The sequence below is a fragment of the Perissodus microlepis genome, chromosome 2 (genome assembly GCF_051167445.1).
Source record: "Perissodus microlepis isolate ML-2025 ecotype Zambia chromosome 2, ASM5116744v1, whole genome shotgun sequence".
Classification (NCBI taxonomy): Eukaryota; Metazoa; Chordata; class Actinopteri; order Cichliformes; family Cichlidae; genus Perissodus; species Perissodus microlepis.
Genome location: NC_140462.1, coordinates 28,234,330 through 28,257,670, shown reverse-complemented (window position 1 = coordinate 28,257,670; position 23,341 = coordinate 28,234,330). Strand labels below are relative to the sequence as shown.

The 23,341-nt window shown below is 37.7% G+C and overlaps 1 protein-coding gene across 12 annotated transcripts in view; it reads right to left on the bottom strand.

Moving 5' to 3' along the window:
• Positions 1–23,341, bottom strand: part of LOC146392851 (LIM and calponin homology domains-containing protein 1-like) — an 85,377-nt gene that overhangs the window by 41,495 nt on the left and 20,541 nt on the right. For all 12 annotated transcript variants that reach the window (XM_084954356.1, XM_084954348.1, XM_084954363.1 and 9 more), the window contains exons 2-4: positions 10,441–10,511; positions 8,065–8,134; positions 1,395–1,501 (exon numbers count right to left, since the gene is read on the bottom strand). In XM_084954356.1, coding sequence (XP_084810482.1) covers positions 1,395–1,501; positions 8,065–8,134; positions 10,441–10,511 — 248 coding nt within the window. The remainder of the gene's footprint in view (positions 1–1,394; positions 1,502–8,064; positions 8,135–10,440; positions 10,512–23,341) is intronic.

Genomic DNA, 23,341 nt, shown 5'->3' with positions numbered 1-23,341 from the left:
CAGAAAGAGAAAAAAAAAAAATCACCCTGTGGCACATTAGGTACAGGCTCACTATGAATGCTAATGAGTCGCCCAATTTAATTGTGTTGATACCCAAGGCTCTATCCTGGGCCCCTGTTCTTTGTTTCGATATATACCTACATTTTTCTTTTTTACCACATCACTCAAAACCAGTTGTAAACAGTGTTATGAAAATGACACAATTATATGTCCCTCTTCATCTAACAATCTTGATTGGCAATTTAAGACCTTTCTTACATTAACTAAATTATTATACTTGTAGATATGTGCACATGCCGAATCAAGAATAAATAAACAGAGACGCAAACAAAATAGAGATGCATTGCCCCATCTCCAAAAGCACCTTTAAAACCCTTCTGTGAATGAAACCTTGGTAATACACAGCCAGCAGACAGTGCATGCCAAAGACACTGAAACACCCACATATTCACACAAACACATATACAGTATGAAAAGCTAGATGCAGTTGGCTTTGTTACCAAGCAACAAAGTAGGAGTCATGGTTCAGTGTGTGATGCACACCCTTGTGTTTTATTTGGACAGAGACCAATTGTGTCTCACAGATATGTCATTGTTGCTTCACTGGCACAGGCTCATGCAAACTTCCATTGACTCCCGTCTACTTATTTGTGTTTCAGTGAACTGCTTGATTGTCTGATGCAGAGAATGACAGACGGGTTACTGAGAAAGTGAGACAAAGAAATGCACAACCAGTGTTTGAGACAAGCAGGCTAAAAGTGTTCACCATCACCATCTAGTGATATAGAGCATTTCCAACATAGAATTTTAGGAAATACAGTTTTTTTTGTCTTGTTTGAAAATTTAAACCTCAATTTAAATGTGATAAGAATAATTTAAAAAAAAGTTTAAACAACTGTCCTATAACAACAGAGAAAAATATCTCCAAAGGTAAATGTGGAGATATTTACCTTCTGAAGCAGAGAAACATTTAGGAAAATTCCATTCACCAAAGCTTCACTTTACTATGAAAGAACAGCACCCTCACTGTTTTGTAGAGAGATAAAAGTTAGAGTCTTGTGTAAATAAATGTCAAAGCTATAAATAATTTAAAGCTCACATTAGTAAGTTTTATTTTAAAACTGTCACCTTTAGTTAGTGCCACAGTAACAGTGTCAACAACAGTAAATTCTAAGACATTCACAAACTAAGCAAACTGATTAAAATTCATCAACTAACTTTTAGGCTCTTTTTTGTCATCCATGTATCTATGTTTTACCATCTGGAAAGCATCACATTAGACTTTTCTACATACAGTATATATGGTCAAATCTACACAGTCAACTCTGCAGGACTCAACTTGTTCAAATGATAGACATTATCTGTGGAACATAACTCAAGTGGTCGAGTCTTACTTGGCCGTGGGGCGTGTTGATGTGTCCTGCAGGTCTCCAGGGTCAAAGAGCTGGGAGCCCTTCAGTCCTAACTCCTCACAGCCACGCAAAAACACACTGAGGTTGTCCTGTAGAGCGAAAGCACAATTTCATTGGGATAAATACTAGGAGACAGAAAGAAAAGCTACATCAGATAAACCATGCAAGACCTCAACTAATATACACTTTCTATTATAATTACAGAATTTTATTATTCTATTCTAAATGCAAACTCTGCAAGAAGGACCATATCATTTAACATGAATATACACTGAACTACTCGAAACATGCGAGTCACACAGATGAGACAGATCACTTATTGACTTAAACATTTAAATCAACATGTTGCCTGGCTCATTATTTCATCAAATCAAAGTTCATCTAAAAATAAAGGGAATGAATATACAAACCAATATTAACTGCTAAAAGTGATTCTGTTGACACAGTTCTAGCCCTTCTGAGTATGTCTACTTCATTTATTTTCATTGGCATAGTAATCCCCCCCACCCCAATTTTATATTTTCTTTTCGATTAAATAGACTGAACTCCTGGTAGAAACATCTTTGCACACTAACAGCTAAAGAGTGAAAATGTCAACATTCTCTTAAATTATCCCACATGAACCATGTCCCACAAACATTTCCAAGGTCTCTGTCAGCCAAACACACTGAAATGACCAGATACTTTCTTTCCTGCACAGAAACACACACAAACAAGGAGTCTCGCCATAAAAATCAAGATACCTGCTCAACAGAAATGTGACACCATCAGGTTTTGTGCCCAGCTTTCGTACATCTCATCTCTCAGATTACTCCAGCTTTCGCTCTTGATGGGTTCCTCTGTTCAAATATTTCCTGCTTCTTGTTTATCGGCTTCTTCTCGAATCCTTCCTTCCTTCTCTCCTCAATGTTTTACTCTGCCTATCGTCTTAGTCCTTCTCCCTCGCTCTCCTTTGCTCTCTGACAAACTCTTTGTTGGACGCAACCTGAGCCAGGCTCTCCTCTCCAGTTCCCAGGTTCTCCCGCTCTCTTTGTTTCTATGTCTCTCAGTCTTTTAGAGGGCCACAACCTAAACCCTTTTCTCCCTTTCTCTCTCAGGGTGTCACCATTTCCTCTCCACCCCAATTGTCCCAAACACACTCTCTCCCTCTCACATGCCAAACACAAACACACTGTGCTTGTATACATGCGCTTGCACAAAATGCTGCTTTAAATAAACTCTTTTTGGAATATTCACACTACCAAGTGTAAAATTAAAAAAACAAAAAAAAAACATGCATGGTACAATGACAAACATGCACACTTGCATGCACTTGTTCTCACGATCCTTTTCCAACTGTAGCAAACTACCCCTCCAAATCCACCCTGCAGCTTCCTGTGTTTTTGGGACAGTGCCATCTCTGCTCTCCTGGTGAGGCAACCCCACCCAAAGATATACACACTTACGCTAGGATATCTCTCTAACAGGACCAGCAAGGTCTTTTGAGAAATTTTACTTCTGAAATGAAACACCTGCCGCAGGATTAAGCTGATCATGGTCATATTAAACTTCAAAACAAAGGGTTTTCACATCAGCTGCATTTGATTAATACTAGTATTTATTTTCCAGATACTAGAAATGAGTTAACACTTGGAACAAGGAATCATCAAACTCACAAAGGAGGAGGATTAGAATTTTTGTGAAACATACTATGATCATCATACTGATGTAACACAGGGAAGGCAACATGGTTTATTTTTCCCCACACAAAAACTTGGATCTTAGCCTCAAATAATATCTTTAAGCAGACATAATGAGTCTACTTTGAGCTGTTGCCTAACATCTGAAATTGCAGAAAGTTGAATATGAGACCAAATACAATACAGATCTTTAAAAAAAGAACCAAGAAGCATACATAGATATGATTAATTATCACCTTTACAATAATTAACAATGACAAACATTGTAATATCCTTTGCTAGATTTAGATATGATAAGCTGAGCTGAATAAACAATGATTGCATTATCCAACTCAAGTAAATCACAAGATAAACTGTTGCATAGACACAAAAAGCATTGCAAACAAAGGAAGTGTACAACTACTTGACTAGATGTTGCTGTGCTTGCAAGTTGGCAGCATAGAAAGTGGCTAAAATAATTATCAACATTTTACCCATGTACTTTCAGGTTGACAGTTGGTTCTGCAATGTTTTTATAGAGCTGCAGCCAGAGCAGAGAGCTCACTTGCTCACAAACAAGATGGAAAAAAGACAGCTCAGAAAAATCACAGCAGTTATGCATTATTTTTGTAGGCTGTATCACCCTAAACTGCTGAATGACCCTTTGACTAGAGGAATGCATAATCACATTTTTCACAGGTGTGTGTTAACCTATAAGCAAAGATAATGGCTGCTGCAAGCACTGCTTATGGTACTCCCACTTGGCAAGTAAACTGTAGATTTGTGACTTCAATGTTGTGCATAACACAAAGTAACACACATTTCTGCTGCAGGTGAAATGTTTTGGTTACAGAATAATGCAATTAATGATTTAACCTGGTTGGTAAATACAGACACATACATACACAGTATTTCTATAAACCGTGTCTCATCTTGTCAATTATCTATCTATAGTCCATCCATCTATAGTCAGGGGCGGCAGGGGATATGGTAGTGTGAAAGAGGAACTTAATCTTGTTTCCAATTAAGCAGTTTCATCCCACATTTTTCTCTGTTTAGTTCTAATATCATGTAGTCTGGAACCAGACTAAATAACAATAACAAAAGGGGATTTATCCGGCTCATTTGTTAGCAACTAACATGATAGATAAAGGGGTAATTTAGTGGGTATTTGGAAATGGTAAATGGACTGGTTCTTATATAGTGCTTTTCTACTCATCTGAGCACTCAAAGCGCTTTACACAACTTGTGCATTCACCCATTCACACCCAGTGCTTCATAGCTAACATTCACACACATTCATACTCCGATGGATGCATCGGAGAGCAATTTGGGGTTAGTATCTTGCCCAAGGATATTTGGCATGTAGACTAGGGGAAGCCAGAAATCGAACCACCAACCTTCCGATCAGTGGATGACCTGCTCTACCACCTGAGCTACAGGGTGGCTGTAGCTCAGGTGGTAGAGCTCAGAAAGAGTGTGTGTGTGCGTTTTTAAGGAAGGGAGTATAACTTTGTTCTGATATGCAGGTCCTTGCCACAGGAAACTGGGTGTCTACCACAAAGAAATGGCTGACAGCTGAATGTGTTTGGAGGAGGACTTGATGTCTCAGATATCCAAATATGAAATGCATTTTTCAGACCTATCAGTCATATAAATTATTCTAACGCTGCAAAGTTTAATATGGCTCAATTACTACTGCAGTGGTGAATCAGGTTTACAGATATTCTAATGACAACAGGATAATTAATTTTCCTTCAAACTGAAAAAAGAAAGTCTTCAACTTGATCAAGATTAAATTTTGAGTTGACAGCATACACTTTTATATTTTTTCAAAAATCAGTCATAGAATTTTTAAAATTGATATGCAAAATATGTAAAGTTCAAATTAGAAGGCATTTATGTAACATACCAGTGTTTATTATTAAAAATAATATAAAACACTTGATCTAATAAATGTCATGTCTAATGAAACGCCTGTTCAAGCAGATTAATTACTACTATTCATATTAATTAATTACCACTACTCATCTTGCCAGGAGATCACCGTTGCATGTCTATTAACACACTATAAGACATGAGCATGCCCGTCAACCCAGAGATGCCTGGGATAAGAATCTGCCACAACCAGCGAACATTGACCTATACAGCTCGACCTGCCAAAACACTGAGGTAGCTGCTGTGATTATAAAACAGCCTAAACTCCACAGAGACTCGTTTTCACATTAGCCCCCAAACAGGAAGAGGAAGGGGGAGTAGGCTCTGTTTTATTACGATGGTCCAGATAACAGCAGACCCCTTGTTTATGTATTTCTCACCTCACTAATCAAAGCCAAGAGGAAGAAAAATCCCTGCAAGGCCACAGGAACTTAAAAGCTATGAAACTTTGTAAGTATAACAAGTCACTTTATTCAGAACATATACATCCAGCCGCGTTTTTTGTTTTCTTGTTTCAACTTTTATTATATATTATCCTCTAGCTACTAGTATAAACAGGCAGTCAATGGGTTACTGATTGTCCCTTTGAGCTAATTAGTAATGGTTGTGCTGTGTTTTTTGACCTTTAAGTGTCTACACCGGAGGCTAATTAGATTTCTTTTTATTTATAACTTTGGGACATGGAGTAGCCACTAGTGGACACAGTGATGCAACAGTTCTAGCTATAGCATCACCATGCCACCAGAGATACACTACGTGGACAAAAGTAATGGGCAACACCTCTTTAGCTGTTTGTACAAACAGTCTCAATTAGAGCCTGCTACTGAAACTCCTTCTTCTAAGTATTCCACAATAAACTACGAGTTATGTTATTGCAAAGTGGAAGTGTTTAGGAACCACAGAAACTCAGCCATGAAGTGGAGTCCATGAAGTGAGCAGCTTCTGCGGGTGTTTTATGTAAGTGTCCTGGTATTTATAATGAACCGTGTAAACAGTCATAAATAGATTAATAACCAAAAAAATCTTCAGATTACAGATTGTGGTTTATATCATCAAAAGGCGTCAAATAAGCTTAAAAATGCTCATTTATAATATCCCTTGTGTTACAGCTTTTTTTTCCTGTTCACTGTTGAGAAAAATAAGACAGGAAATGAAAAGTAAAAACTCCATCATCAGATACTGTTGGTTTGATGCTCAGCAGAAAAGCATCTTTGGACCCTGAAAAAAACAACCATGAGCTGAGTGGATAAAATATATCTGCTGAAGTAATGCAACAATGATCCAAGTACAGAGGTTTGAAAAGTCTATTACTTTATGGTAGAAAACAGAGTGAAGACAGCGTAATTATCCAACGCTCTTTAAAAGTCAGAGCACTCAATGGCGGCTGTTAGTGGCACAGTGAGACAAGAGCAGCCATTCTGCCCCAACCACGGCCTCCATGCCTCATCTGTGATGTTGTGATCTAAATAACTACATATTTTTTGTTGCTGAAGTACCAGAACTTCTGCTCTAAACTGCTATCATAGACAATCATCACATTTAATTCAGAAATTCCATTTTATTAAGGAAACATTCTGCCAGAGTAGTTTTCTTTGCTAAAACACATCAGTGTAAAGTACAGTTAAATAACTGATGATGCAAAGCTTTCACAATGACACAAAACAGGGCAAAGCATCAGTTGTTTTCTTATCAATACAAGAATAGACTGCCTATTTCTTAAATACAGTGATATTTGCCAAAGGATCAAAATAAGTCATATGCATTTTCAGAATGACTCTAATAAAATATAGTTTTAATTGTCACTTTTTTTAAAACTTTTACTTCTTGGTGTTCTATGTTTACAAAAAAAGGTGTTAAATTAAACGTGAATATGAAAAAAATACAAAGACAGTCTGAAGTTATACACTGACAAGCTATTCATGAAGGGAAGAGAGATGGAAGTACATGCTATCAACTTTCACTGTGACTATGTTTACATGCGAGTGCTGGTCCTGAAAGGCCACTTCATCCAGATTAAGGTCTAAGGTCGTTATGAAAGAACTCTACTGTATTGCACTGTACTCAGCTGGAAAGTATCAGTGTCCGGATCAACTTCAATTCACAGAATCTCATTCAAAGCAAGACCCAAACTTGGGATTCTTCAGTAAAACCACAGACAACAATGAACAACTTCCATGTGAGGTTTTGGGAGCAGGAATAGGTTTCTATCATCTACATCTTTGAAAAATCCTTTTGGTTTTGATTCACCTCACCAATAATAATATTGAGGCAGTAAATGACTTTGGGACATATAAAATCCTCAAGTGGATTTTTTGTGTTGCTGCAGTGATCCAGTATATTTCATAGCCAAGGGCTCTCAAGATTATCTGGTTCACTGCAGAACTGTACAATAAGTAAGCTGTTAAGTGCTGAGTGTTACACGCGACTGCTAATGCACACTTTGCCTGTTGTGTACCACAGCAACAAACATAATCACCATCTTAATACAAACCAAAGAAACAACTTAATGTAACATAAACTTCATCTAATTCACATCCATAACTTTAGGATACTGAATTCTACTACTACTGCTACTCAGCAACTTTTGAAAAGCAGACTTAACAACACGTTTTTCCCTGAGAGATTGTATCAGCTCACCCAAATTCCACAATGACACAACAGTACTTGGGTGAGGGAGAGGGGTGATGAATGGAAGAAAAGCCATTTTCTTACAAGCTGTTATTTTACGGAAAATGTGTTTCATATCTTTACTTTAATCAGCAAAGTGGGTGGCAGAGTGTTTAGTGGTAACTGTGGCCTACCCCAGCTTCCTCTTGAAACATGGAAAAAAGTGATGTATGAATGTATAATTAAATGTGGCCTGTAGTCTAAAGACTTTCAATATGACAGCAAGTTTTGATATTAGACAGCTTTGAATCATAGTATGACAGTGTGACAATGAAAGAAAAAGGAGCAAACAATAAAATGGTTAAAATATTCAAGAATAACATCTTCTCGTCTTCAGTTTTGGTTAAAATGCTGTAAATCAGTCTAAAGAATGATTCCAAAACACTTACTAGGCCAGCAATCGGTGTTGGAAGTCTGTTGATTTTCTTCACCAGTCCAGGTCTAATTGAGCTCAGCAACCTGACAAAAGACGCATAAAAAAAGAAGAGTTGTGGCTTTAAAACTTCTTTTAATGACAAGTTGACTTCAATACTTCAAAGCATGCATTTCAAAGTTGAAACGTCGCTAGAGCAGAATGAAATAACTGCAGGCAAAATACATGAATAGGTTTAAACTGTGGGTGTCTCTACAGAGAAAAGAAAGGGGAATCTAAAGGGATAAAGAAACATTTCTAAAACTCCCCTGTGGCGTCTGGAACGTCTATAACGACGACGCATCCTAAATCACAGTGGAGAATCGTTTGTGCTCCTTTCACCCACCGGGACCTGTTAACTAGTTCCAGTAAATGTTATATCACAGGGAAGCACACATGAGTAGGTTTGTCTTGGTGCTGTCATCTCTCATCAGACCCACGCTGATGCGAAAACTTTTTGGCGGGAAGTGTACAGTACATTGCATTCCTCAAACTCTGCCCGCTTATCAGCCATGAACAAGCAGTTTCAGCATTCCCGCCTCTCTCTCCCTTCCTCTCTGTCTCCAGTTTCATCTTTTGTGTGTGTTTTCATCAGAGGAAGCGCTGTAATGATTCTCCTCTAAAAAGGAAAAATCCGCCCTTGGATACGAGGTATTAGATATCAACAGTCTTATGGTGTTCATAGTATTTCAGCAGGTATTTTGAGATGAAGTGCTGTAATTTACCTTTTCAGTGAACTCTCTTTCCCTCAGCATGCCTCATGTACTCCTACGTTAAGTTGAAGATTTCCTGCTACACTGTATATTTCCAAGAATAATTCTGAACGACCCCAGGAGAAGGCAGTTCTTAATCCTACCTACATGCCAATATATTAAGATGTGTAGGTGGGGAGAATGAGTAATGGCATCAGAGAAGACAATATTTTCACTCTGAAAATTGCCTGGAATGTGAATGTTTGTCTGCTTTTTTAAAATGTAAGACTTTGTTTATAAACATGTTTTGGAGGAAATGGTTTTCAAATCCCACCGTGGCTTTGATAGAATTATTCAAACTTATATGCTGGGAAAAGAGGCCCACTTGTGTCTCCTGAAAATGTCACTTTCAGCCATTAACATGGTTGAACTGTGAGAGACGTGTCATCTATTATCAAAACAAAGGCACAGTCAAAAGAAATCTAGATGCATAAACAAATAATCTTATGAGTGTGTACAGGGACATTTCCTAATTCTTTGAATATCAGGAAAATGAGGAAGAGGTTGGAGAGCATTTAAACTGTATGATTCAATCAGGTCTCTTCTCTACCTGAATTATATGTAAATGAATTACTTGACTGGTTGTGCAGTTTGGGGGCCAAGAGGATGTCATATGCTCCAGTAACCAAGGACTCACAATTTTGATCACAGCTCTTGCCAATGACCTCTATAAATGCACTGTTTCAATGATCCCCAGTCTGTAATCAATCTGCTACAGTGGCTACAGTCAATCTGTAGCCATTTACTCACAAGATTATCCCGGACATTGCACGACTTTCCATTTCTCCGACAGCATCTGTCACTTTATCTCAGGACTTAATAGGGAAACCTTATGATGCCATAGCAATACTTGCATTGCCACTTTTAATCCAGCACAAATGGCTAAATTAGTCTTTATTTACTTGGTTGTAATTTTCCCCCCTTTTGTCAGTCACTTAGAAAGCAATGTCAGGCTTTTATTTTTGAGACTTACAGTACTACTGCACGTCTAAATATTCCATGATTTCCCAGAAATCCCCAAACCAGTGGGCACACTGGTAAATTGGCTCTGATATCTGTATTCACAATAAAGACAGCACAAACGCTGGGTTTGTGCAACACCGGCAGCAACTGGAACGTGGAAGAGGAAAGCGCAAGTGCATGTGAGTGTTTTCAGTCTCGTTTCAGCACCTCGACTCAATATGAGTGGGTATACCAGTTCAAGAGTCAAACTAGACGACAATTGAACCGGACGCCAGTCTTTCTGATCACTGGACCACACTTCAAAGTACTTGAAACAAAAACCTGCTTGACTGCTAAAGTTCTTTCTATTCACTTTAAATAGTGTGTGATTATTTTACGTTTACACTTCCTCTTCAAAATTCATTTAACCAACCAGAGCATTATGATACTGAAACAAATACAGTACCACTATAAGTATTAAACCAAACAGCATATGTACAATTAAATTACAAAAACATTACAATGAATTGGTAAGATGACTAATCATTGAAAACTATTCAAGAATAATAAACGTATAAACCAGAGATGTGTAACATTCTGCTACTAGATTATAAGAAAAAAACAAAACAACAACAATAACAAATATAGTCACAACTTACTCGCACAGTAGTATTCCATTCTCCAAACCTCCTCGGAAATCCTTCTCACCAAAACATCTTCCTGTCACAGCCTGCAGATGGGAGTAAAAGAATTGAGTTAGCAACATATAACATGTAAAGAGGGCTTCAGGTTAAAAGAAAAATTAAGAATGAAAAAAAAAAGTGCACCAAAAATTGTGTTTAGTGGCATTCACTGCTGAAAACCAAAAAGCAACACTTATCAGCACACCTTTTAAATCTTTCTTTGAACTGGATAGATTGTGTGGAGAGACTTCTCGGACATATATCAAGTCCCTCTCAAGTCAACAACGCTAAACGCTAACAAGCTTGACATAAGCTGCAGTCATCCCAGCCAAGTGGCTCTGGCAGGCTAATGTGGTGGGACAGGGGATTTATCGGGTAATAGTTGGTCAGACCCTCTGAGGAAAAAAAGCTGCCAGCTTGCATGTGAACAACTACTGTACATCATAAAACATGCATTTACTTGGACAAATATTGCACCAGATATGTATGAATCTCAGATGTGACATTTCGTTTCAGTTACTGTGAGAAGTGATGGTTGTTCCTTACTGCAAGAGATTCTGGATTCTATTTTAAAGCTCTTAAGCTTTTTGAGCTACTTTTATGTGTAAAACTGGTCAATGACAAACACATACATGCATTTTGCACAGACAGACAAATAGTCGGATAGATAAAATACAAGCAATCTTATAGATAATCTTATCTTTAGTGCAACTCCAGTGTTGAAATAATTACCTCCTACTCCAAAAATCTGCTGTTGCGAGACTTTTAGGACCAACCTACTTAAAATCTATTTATTCCCACAAACGCTGGCAGACAGTTGGCGTAAAATGAGGAGACCTCTTTAGAATGCTCTTTTAAAAGCCAAAACAATTACAAGATTAAATTTCCTGAGAATTTCTTTCACATTTGTTTGCACAGCTGTGGGGAAAAGAAAAAGTGTGGAGATGTAGAGTATTTGGCCTGGCTGGATCTTTCCGTCAGCTTCTTGGCTAGTTTGGGAACCTGGACCTCTTACAAAAGAAATGGACTGCTGTGTGTCAATGAGTGGGCCGACAGTAGGCCTCATTTCTACGAGAGGCGTGATGTTTGGTGTTCAGGAGAGGCAGATAAAGAGATAAGCAGTGAAAGGAAAGTGGCAGAGAATTTATCACTTTGCTGACATTTAGCTATTCACTGCCACCATTCCATACTGCAGCAGCACTTATGAACAGGCCATTGTGTGTCTGGTGTTGACAGCACAAAAGCAATGAGTGAAGCCTGAGTGTGAGGCCTAAAAGTCTGCCTTACAGTGCAAACAGATGGTTCACAAACCCACACTGTAACGGACCTGCTCTGCACAAAGAACTAATATTTCTTGAATTAAACATGAATCGGACAAAGGTCTATTCTAAGAGTTAAAAGTTTTTTTCTAAAACATGTGTTGTGCCTAGACACTCTTTACAGACATACAATGCAGGGTAGGGATGCATAAGATGCAGGATTATGTGCCAGGAGACCAAAATTTGGACCTTGGTTTTACTTTTTCTTCCCCACTCACTGTTTGATGTCGTTTTTACTCACAGGTTAGGATTAGTCACTAACATCTACTTGGTAAGGTTTAGAAAAAAATGACAACATGTTCCTTTAAAAGAGCACTTCCTCTTGTGCAAGTTGTGTAAATGAGACACAGGGAAACTCAATCTTAAACTTAATCTGCAAGCAGGGAATAGAGCCAGTTTGTTATATTTTATTTGATTAACCTGCACAATAGCTGATGTGCAATATGCAGACTTGTATTTGCATTATTTTTCTTACAAATACCTAACAAATAAAAAAAATTGTGGGAAAATGGCACCCCACAATAGTGTTCATGGGTTGGATCTCATTATCTTTAAACTTAATTTGCACTGCTGTATAGTTTATGGACATACAGACAAAAAGAGCAACCAGTGTGCACCCGTGTGTTTATGTACCAGTGTGCATAGATGTGTCTAGGACCACACTGTGTCATAATGACATGCCCGCACACACGCACACTGCGATAACAATCCCATAAATGGTCTTGCAGTTGGAAACAAGATACAACATGTTATAGAATGAGGTTCTGTGATCCTCCTACATGCATTTTGTTCCCTCTATAGACAGCCAGGCTAGCTATTTCTCCCCGTTTCCAATATTTATTATTATCTGTTATAAAATTTACAGAAATTAGAGTGTTTAGAATGGTCACATCTAACTCAGGAATAAATCAAATAATTCCCCAAATGTTAATTGGTTTAGTCAAGCAGACGACTATCGATGTACAACATTTTCTTCATTGACTGCCAGTAGTAGTTGGAGTCACTTTGATTCAGGGTAAAGTTACCTTGCCAGAAAATTGTCTTGGCTCTTCGTGCTCATGCTTAACTTAAACAGTAAGATTAAATCGATTCCAAAACCACACCAAATAAATATTTTATAACACAAAAGATTCTTTTGTGAGAGATTTTACAACTAGAGGACAGCTAAATGATCCCACTATTAGCTAATGGCATTTTCATCCTTTATACAGTTGAGAATGAAATTTCCAGGTCTTACAATACTTTGTAACATACTGTAGTGTTGTGCATGAGAGATTATCCTTCCCAGGGGATTAGCGTTACTGAATAGCAATCCCAGGTTTCAGCACATTAAAAATAGCATTCCCTGGTTTGGTTCAAGACAGCAACATTTCATGGTCAGTGGACTAGACAGACAAAAACAACACAGGCCATTATTCTTTAAAATAAAATTGAAAAAAAACTTTCTATGCTGACTTATGTCCTTACAGGTGGTATTTTATGATTTCAGTGGAATACACATAAACTATCATAATTTCATGAAAAAAAGAAACAATGAAAAAAATGTTTAGAACTGTACGTGAATATTAAGCTTTTTTGCCAAATCCAATAAATCCCATATTTCATTTTATTGGCCTTCAGTAGGTCAAAAATCCTCGGTGGAAACCAGTGTCTCCAAGGGTAAATCAATTAATATATTGCCTTTTGGGGTTCATGCACATTAATATCAATTACATGTTTGACTTCTGGCTACAGAAAGTTCTGAACTGTAGAAAATGTAAAGGGTTTGGTATCCTCATTATCCTGCTTTTCAGTTTGGCAGTGTCTGCACACAAGCCAAGGACTTTGATTCATGCACATCTGTGGCTCTAATAAGTGTCATTGTTAGAAGACACTCCTAACTCCTCTGTGACCCAAGGGAATTCTTAGTTTGACTATACCATTTGAGCAAAATGCAAAATCAAATGGACATATTAGGTAAAATACTTGTTGACAATAGGCATACCAGTGGTGACATTAAAAATAAAAATCATTATTTATAATAAGGGGCTAGCTACCTGCGTGGCCTTGCATCTCTGTTGCATCAGCTATTAAAATATTATTACCTGCAGGTTAATTATAAAGACACAGAAATCTACAAAAGATAATTTCAAGTGGGCAATAAAGATTTCAACAAAAACATTACTCACAGCAGCTATAATGGAAAGACTAATACCACAAAAACTATTTCCTGATCACAAAAACAAATATTCCGATGAGAACATTTCAAATTTAAAAGCTGTCAACGCAAAGATAAAGCTGTAAAGAGCTGGAAGCTTCTGGATATGAATGTGTTTTCTAACCCCTTCAGGGTCATGTGAGGGTATTCAATTAAAAAGAGGAATTTGTTGCCTTTGTTGTCTTCAGTGGAATGTCGCCCACATTGTTTCACACACAATCGAACGTTGTTGATTGGCTTTACTTTCCTTCTTTTCGCTTCCTTTTCCTTCAGAAGCCCTTCATGTGTCCAGACCAAACTAATTCTCATGGATTCATGTCTAGAGCACCCATTACTATTATTCTTACATCAACAAATAAAAGTCCCCGTTGGTTTGGAAATGCATGAATGAAGCTTGCAGAGTCAAACTTTTGCCAAATCAAGTATCCCTGAGGGAGCATTGGTGTGTGAGAATCTGTTTTTTACTTTGATGAAACGATTTCTGAAAACGAATACCCAATAAAAGGTCTAGCATGGAAACTCCCAGGAGACTTTGCTTTCAAGTTCTGAGAGATAAAACATGTGAAGTTAGGAGTCTCCTCCACAGTTAAATCATATCTGACGGTGGACCACAATTTCAAAACAATTTACTAAAAAAATATCGCCAAGAAAAATGAAAAACTAGGAACGGCAGTCATAACAACAGCTATATCAAAGAGCCTTCCATCAAACCATTGAGTCTAAGACTATCAGTTTTGGCTCCCTGTCTGAACCAGATTACTGCAATCCTTCCACTGTGACAGTCATCCAATGAAAACAAAGCCATTGCAGTAATCTCAGAGGCCTTGCTTTGGACCACTACCTGTCCCAAATTATCAAGTAATAGCTCAAGGTTTACAGAGAAGCTGTTTTTTGTGACTTGCAAAAGTAAAACATTACTTACATCAGGACCCTTCGGCAAAGTGTTATCGGCCTGTTAAAGAGCTGAAAGCTGCTAGCTCAGGGGCTGGTGAACATAAACAGAGACATGTGCTTCCAACCCACAGACTGCTTTATAACCACATGCCTCCTTTGTAGTCAAACACATTCTGCTTCACAGGATGTTGCCTTAAGTGTGTTGCATAATCCTGGTGGAATCCAACACTATTTGTTCAGGTCCAAGAACACATGTAAATACGTCTTCTGGCCTAGGGCCGGTAATCTTGTTAATTCAACTGGGCAAGAATCTATCCTAATCTGTAAATGCTTCTGATTAACAGAACAAAGGCAAGAGTATGTAACCTAGCAATTCACTAAGAAGTGCGGGAGGAACAGAAAGAAACAATAATGCTGCTGCGTGATTTGTGAAGTCTAGTGTCTTTTCAAAGCAAGCGACACAATAAAACCACTCAATGTGTTCAGTACTGGAGAGTCTAAATCAACTTTCCAGTTCAAGACAAAACACCATCTTGGCACAGAAATGGAGCGTAAACTGCCAAGTTTTTAGTATCATAAAAAGATAAAATCTTGCCTTTGGCTTTTTTGAAAATAAAGGACTTGATAAAAATGGGAGATTTCCAAAGACAATAAATAAATAAATAAATACATTCAAAAGGAGTGAAATTACGAACAAATGACTGTTCATAAGAGGAGACTCTCTGGCCGGAGGTACCCCGACTTATGGAGTCTCAACAAGTTCACCCAAATATAAGGAGTGGTATCTAACTATGATTAGTCATCCAGACCTTTTCAGTGCCTGCCACCATCACAGGGATCCTTCATTGTGACTACAGAGCCTTCGCCCTGTGCACAGTGTGCTGGCGTTTGTATAAATGGGAAATAAAAGGAACTGGGAAGTTGATCTGGGGTCAGGGTTGATCTGAGCAAGCTAGGTTAATTTCTCAATAAGCACTTTTACTTATGTCAAATGAGATGAGTCAGCATTGGTGTATTTTTTTGTGCACTGTTTATTCAATGGAGCACAATATGTGAGTTTTTTTAATTGTGAAAATTATGTTGAATATTTTCCTCTGAACTTCATACTTTCAAACAAAAAACAAAACATGTCTTTAGCATTGAGCCAACAGTTAGCTGACAGTTGGAACATCTTTTATCCCACATAAAAGACATTTTGGACTAGCTTCTAATACAAGAGATTATAACTACATAAAGTATTATCTAGAAAAACCATCTGTTGTATTTAAGAGAATGAAGTTCAAGTTTTATGTGACAAAGTATGGAAAGAAAATCTATTTATCAACATATCATTAGGGATTTGCTAGAAACCATCATTTTTCAGTGTAAGAATGAGCTACAAATCCTGTAACAAAGTCTAATTTCCAGTTAGCAAACTGAGGTGCTTAAGGTATTTGGGGCCCATGTGAATCTGGAAAACGGAATAGCTTGTCCATCTTTGAGCCCCATTCCTAATCTTTAGCATGCATCCTGAGGTTTCTATTAGTTGGCAGAGGTTTTATAAGATTTGGGATAATATTGGATCTTGCCTCTGAAGTTGACATGGCAGCTCCCCATTAAATCACAACAATCATCAGCACATCCAGCCTTTCTCCATGTTAGACTGATCTGGAGACAGCATCACCAGATCCAGTTTGCAGAGCAAAAACAGCCAGAGGGATGATCAAACAAGCATGTTCGCACAATCTAGCCCTAAATGCCAGTGACTAACAATGGTTTATCAACCAACACAAACACAGAGACCCCTATTGGACAACACATCAAAAAGCATTCAGTTACCCAGGCTTCTACAAACCCATCAGTATATGTATTTGATGTCAGCATGTGTTTACAGGATGCAAACACCAAAGTTCTTTTTCCTTCTTTTTGGCAGGAGTTAAGACAAATGGCTTTGAGGAAGCGGCTAAAGTTTTTAAGTCAATTGAGCAAAGTTGGAACGGCAGTAGTGCTGCTGCCCAGCCTGGAGACAATGAACAAAAGAGTATTATGGAACAGGTATTAAGCAAGCAATGACAGTTAATAGAAACTAATTGGCATGTTATTATAGGAAATAGTAGAATCAGCACTGGAGTGCAACAGTCCAATCACAGAGCAGGAATGCTCAGTTTATCTGATAGATGAGTGAGTTTCATAGAGTAAAACTTGTGAAAGACTGCCCTGAACAAATGCAATAAAGACTGCTGTCAGAAGGAAAGCATTTAGGTACAAAACATCACTTAATTTTCAAACTCAAAGATAAAACAGAAAAAAATATGTGTGGGACAGCATGTTATGCAAGACCTTTGTACCACACGCCGTAGGCAGCAGCAATGAATTATGTTGATTTAGAGTCATGCAGAGCACAATAAAGAGGGAAAGGAAGGAATAAATAAAGTGTGCAGTTCAAGAGAAGGAAAAAAAAAACACTGAAACAGACTAGTTAAACAGAATAGTTTCAAAAGTGGTAGGAATCACAATACTTCATCCATAATATGACATAAAAACATTTTGCTGAGTTATCACCTTTTTTCAAATTCTGTCCTTAAAAGTTAAACTTTGTCAGTATTGTTTGTATTCAATAAGAAAGTCATATCACTTCAGTTATTTATTTATTTTTTGCTGCAAAATTATATTGTTAAGAATACCAACACTGGCCCTAAAACTTGTCATAAATATTGTTATAAGATAGAGTTTATAAACGCAAGGAGGTTGCGGTCCTATTTTTACTCAATGCGAATGTGCCTTTAGTTTGGTCTGAATTGGAAGGTAGCTTTGTCAAGCTAAGTGTGTACACTGTTGGATGTTTTTTCAGTTGAGTCAATTCAATTTCAGATTTATTTATCTAAATATCAATACCCTGAATTGGATAAGTGGAAGAGGATGGATGGACGGATGGATGGGTGGGTGGAAATATAAAATATTTGGTGTCCCTGTATGGATAAATATTTTCCAACCCCCCCCCCCCCCACACACACACACACACACACACACACACACACACACTCTCAGCAGTACTGTCACATTTCAGTCCAAAGAGCACAAATGTTTCCAGGCACATGGTGGATCCTGTGAGAGTATTCTGGCGTGGGAAACCTACAAAACCCATGCTTAGTCATGTACTGCTCCTACTCAGCAAGACACACTGGTTTTCTCTGAGAAGAAGTTTCATCACATTAACATGTTAGACTGGAGCTGTCAACTGACACTCGAAGAGCAATCGTGGTCCAGATAAATATTTAACTACAAATCTAGTTGGTTAAAAAAAAAAAAATGTGGTCAATCTCATGCTAAAGTGGAAACAGTAAAATGAAAGCTCACATTGAATCCGAGAAAGACATTTTCTTGTGGTGGAGCTATAGCTACAGTTATAATAAAGTTTATTTCATGAATGAGGAGCATTTTTATGTTTTAACACAAATGGAGAAACAAAACAATAAAAATGAACTACCAAAGACTGAAACTGCACATGAAACCAAAAATATATATAGAGATCAAGGATTGACAAAAATGTACTGAAGAAAACCCAAGAGCCACATCTCAGTTAGCATGTTTAATTTTGAATTTCTTGAGTACAATAAGTACAATTACAAAAAGACTGAACAAGTGTGGAACAAGCCTCTTCTCTCTAAAAAGAAGATGGCAGCATGGCTTAAGCTTGCAAAGTAGTCTGAGCTGAATAAAACCTTTCTCTGTCCTTTGGACAAAGGAGAACTTGGACATAATGCAAAGGACAATCTTTGGTGAAAGGTCCAACACATATTAGCACAAACAACTCATACTGTATTTTTCAAGTACAGTGGTGAAGGGGCGATAATTTTGGCTTATTTTTCAGCCACAGGACCAGGGCAGCTTGAAGTTACCAAGTTGACCGTCTATGTATAAGAACTCTAGAGTTACATTTAAGGCCATATGTATGATAACTAAAGCTTGTCTGAGACTGTGTCATACAGCACAATCCTACCACAAACACCAAATCTAAAATAGAATGATTCATATCTTTTGTTAGCCAAAGGGTCGCAAAAGCCCAGTCAAAGTCCAGACCTCAACCTAACTGAAAAGCCTTGGTGGGCCCTTAAGACAGTTGTGCATACATTATTGCCGGCAAACCTCACTGAAGATAAGCGATGATATAATGAAAAGTGGGCCAACAATGTGAGATACCGATAAAGTAAGTAATTCACAATATTGCTGCTACTGAATCATAGGGTGTACTTCGTTTTTCACAGGATTGCTTAGAATCCTTAAATAACTTTCCTAAAACTGCACATGCAAAGTGCTGACTCATTTAAAGGTAATAGATACGTCTTATTGTTATGAATTGTAATATGACACAGATTCAAAAAAGGGTTTATAATCCTGATTACATTATGACAGAGGTTTTTGATATTAACATTTGTTAGTCATCACTGTAAAAACACCGCAGCTCTTTAAAGACTGCAGTTATTCTGATTTTTATGGAGATACGTTAGTGCTGGATACACAGAAGTCAGTTAACTGGAGGCCCTAGTTTTAAGATATCATAATTGAAATGTCAGAATATAAAACACATGCCCTGTTTGGTTCTTTCCAAATGCAATCAGGCTTTTTTCTGTCTTGCTGATTTTTTTCTTTGGTTTTCAGTAAGTAGAAAGTGACTCTCTCACTCAAAGGTAAAACAGCTTTTAAGTTGAAAGGTTTTCTCGTGTTATGACCTTCATGTTTTTCTTTTTTCTTTTTTTTTTTAACTGTACCTGAGTGCTGAGTGCCCCATGTTGGTGGTGATGCTGCTACATGTTACTGGTAATACAAATAAATTTCTACTCTTGAGACACTGGTCAACGCGACTGTCAATTTTAATAGTAACCACTTCTCCTTTTCACCCTTGCATACAAGCGTGCAAGTGCCCAACCGCTTGTCACCTGCTTTCAATTAGCAGGAAAAAGACAGACAAACACAGTCACACACACCAAATCTGTTACATTCAGCTAAACACCCTGTGACAGTAATTCCCAAAGACTAGTAGGTGAACTTGGAGTGTAGCAAGTTTTCCACACTTGGCTCAACTTTTGCATCTCTCTTCAACAGAGCAATGAATCAACTCCCACTCATGAGAGAGGTGACACATATGGCACAATATTAACAAAGTTAAGTTCACAGTTTAAACTAACATTTAATCTGTTGCCACTACCTTGTTAAGGGAGCATTCAAAAACTATTAGCTACTTTTAATTTACTAGTTGCACATGTCATCCAAGTTAGTTTACTTTTCAAAGGGTGATTGCAAAAGATGCAGTCTTAGCCTTTCCTGCATCCATAAATCTTTAAATATATGGTGTCAGTAGATATCATTGGGAGTTAAACTCATAATGTAAACTGGAAACCATGCAAGCTGCGGCCTCTTGCAAAGTAAACATGTTGTCATCACATTTTAAAACAGGTACATTAAGTAGGATTTTCCCTTTAAATTTCGAATATTTTCCATGGATCATGATAGAAATGTGGGCAATGCCAATGCAGCTGTTCATTTAATACCCCATAATGGTGTAAACAACGGTATATAACAGCACAGGTTTATTCATTTAATAACCAATGACATTAAAAAGTATTATACTATTTTTTTATATGGATGTTTTTAAATTCAACAGCCATTATTATGCAAAACTAAGCATTTTAACCCATTAATCCCATTGGGACACGAGCAAGGAGAAAACTCGCTGTTATGTTTTTGTTAGTTCTTTAAATTTGGGCGTAAAAGCCGTTCTTTGTCATTTCCTTTCACATCAAAGATGAAATGCTGGATGAAAAGATGGCTCAGCATTCACATAAACATATCTTTTGATGAAGCTTGACACTAAACAAGAAGGTCAAATTTCAAACATCTCAAGAATAAAGCATTGGCATTTAATATGAAAAAATAAAAATAAAAACACATCCCACAAGGGGACAATCAGCAGAAGAAAATAGTTGCCAGATAGCTAGATATTTGATGGTTAATATACTTTCTTTACTTGATTTGTTTTTTTGTTTTTTTCATATTCTGGATTAACTATTCAAACATGGCTTTGAACAACCAGGAAGAACAGGAGGAATGCAAACAAAATATGTTGTATTAATTAGGTTTGTAAAAACAGTTTCGTTGACCTCTAACCTACACCATCAAAAGGTTTCTTTTTACAAATTAATCTCTCTCATTGTGATTATTACTCAATGAGGAAAAAAAACAGCTTACCAAGTGTGCCACACACTCCCACACACCATTCACACACAATACAGCTCCTTTTCTACTCAGGCATGCCCAGTGCTATTGTATATTTAGCTGTGAATAACAACAAGGGGGCTTTTCAAAGTGCTACAGTGTTTAAAATACCTAAAATTCTATTTAGCTTGTTACTCTGCTAACCCTTTAGACTATAGCAGTATAACATACATTCAAACTATACATCTTGAATTAGAGCAGAGGAGACAGCTCTCTTCCAAACATGTTTTCCTAAGAGCTTTAACTGTCTGAATTCCAATGCCCAGTTCTCTTCTTTATGCCTCCCTTTTCCCTCAACTCTGGATAAGCCCCCTCTGATTAAACATGCCAAATTTCCTGCAAGTAAAATGGCAGCGCTGTGAGCTAAATGTTAGTATTCCAGCCAGTCCGTCCCATTTCCACCCAGATTAGATGATGGAACAATGTTTGGGTGGTGGATTAACTGAAGTCCTGGCCCCCAAAGATGCTCACTTCCACCCCAACTCCCTCCAGTGTTTTCTCCTCCAATACTCTTCTATGCTTGGTGGGTCTTTGAGTCGACATGAGGGGAAGATGTTTTTGTCCTGGGAATGACTTGGCAATTGTCAGGGTAAAAGACAAAAAAGAAGAGGGGACTAAAATGGACGATGGAGTACAGTCCAAGGTGAGGTATATTATGAGATGACAGGCAGGTTTAAGTTGATTAAAATGTCCTGTTTTAGCTGCAAGGTGATGCTTATATTTTTGGGTTCGTTGCCAGCTTCAGAAAGGTGCATGTGGCGAGTGTGTTTACACAGGAATAGGGATGAAACAGTTGTGTGACACTTCCTAAATCAATATTTAATTGTGTTCACAGTAGTCTAGTGGGCAATAGGCAGACTAATGCAGCAACACTTTTGAATGAAAGACGTTATGGTGATCCATTTGAGCTGACACTTAAAGAACATATAGTATACACTTATGGATGATTTGTCTAAAGGCCTCACACACAACTGAACGAGGTGAGACCAAATTTAATGCTGAATTGTAAAGAAATCAGTCAAAATTCTTTACCAATACATCCATTAAGCGAAAGTAAAACTCTAATATCAAACCTACAAGTTTACAGTGTTGCTGCAAAGAGAAATGTCCCAACTGAGGGCAAGCAGACTCACTTTAATGCACTTATTAAAGAGATAGCACATACATGACAGCAAAATACTGGTCCCACAAACGAGGTCCTTAGAGGACAACACAGGTGTGGGTGCTATAACTGACATTTGATATCTGTATATTGACTTGCAAATATTTGTTCAACTGTGCCGTTAAAGTGCTTGGGAGAACAAAAAACACTGACAGCAGTAGAGGCCTATTTGCTACTTTTGCAAGGCTGCTTACATGGAAATTTTTAAGATAAGAGGGGTTATATGTCTTTTTTTTGTCTTAAAACAATGTATCTTTGTTAGGTACAAAATTGTGAATGTGAAACCTGCTTTTGATTTTTTTTATAACTACAATTGAGAATTTAATATATTTCTATATTTGCATTTAGCCTTTTGGGTAGGACAGGGGCATACAAGCCCTTAACTGTCACCCCCAAACTGGCTTGATGGGATGAACATGAGTGAGAATAAACCTTCAAACCCCCCTCTACTCAGGAAATACTCTAGGGGCTTTTGAATTCCTCTCAGTGGCACAGATTCTGGCTCTTCAATTTAGCTGCTACAAATCCCCATTCTACTAACCCAGATCATGTTACACACATGTTGGGTGAAGTTAGACACAGCAAGCGAAAAGGTGAATTCATTTATAAAAGACAACTTTGTGAAGGGGAAAAAGAATTATGAAGAAATGGCGTTCCAGTTAGACACAAACCCCACAAAGTTGCTCACAATGAATGACAAGAGTGATATGACCTTTGAGCTATAGTCTAGCCTTTTTAAGGCCAAGTACTCTGGATACAATACAGATAAAAAAAAAACAACCCAATAATGATGGTTACTGAGGTTAAACATTAACCATCTCATGCAGAGCCATGCCTTACCATACCATGCATACCATACCTAGCTGAATTTAACTGACTGCTCCCCACAGCTCTGTAAGATCAGAAACAAAGAACCTCCGTGTCTATACTGGCCGTCTGACCTAAGCTTTGCAAGCGCTCAAGTTTTTACAGGGGCCTCTCCTAGTCTCCAATATCCTGCCTGCTACAGTTTTCCTGTGAATGACGGAAACATCTATCCAGTAGCCACACTGG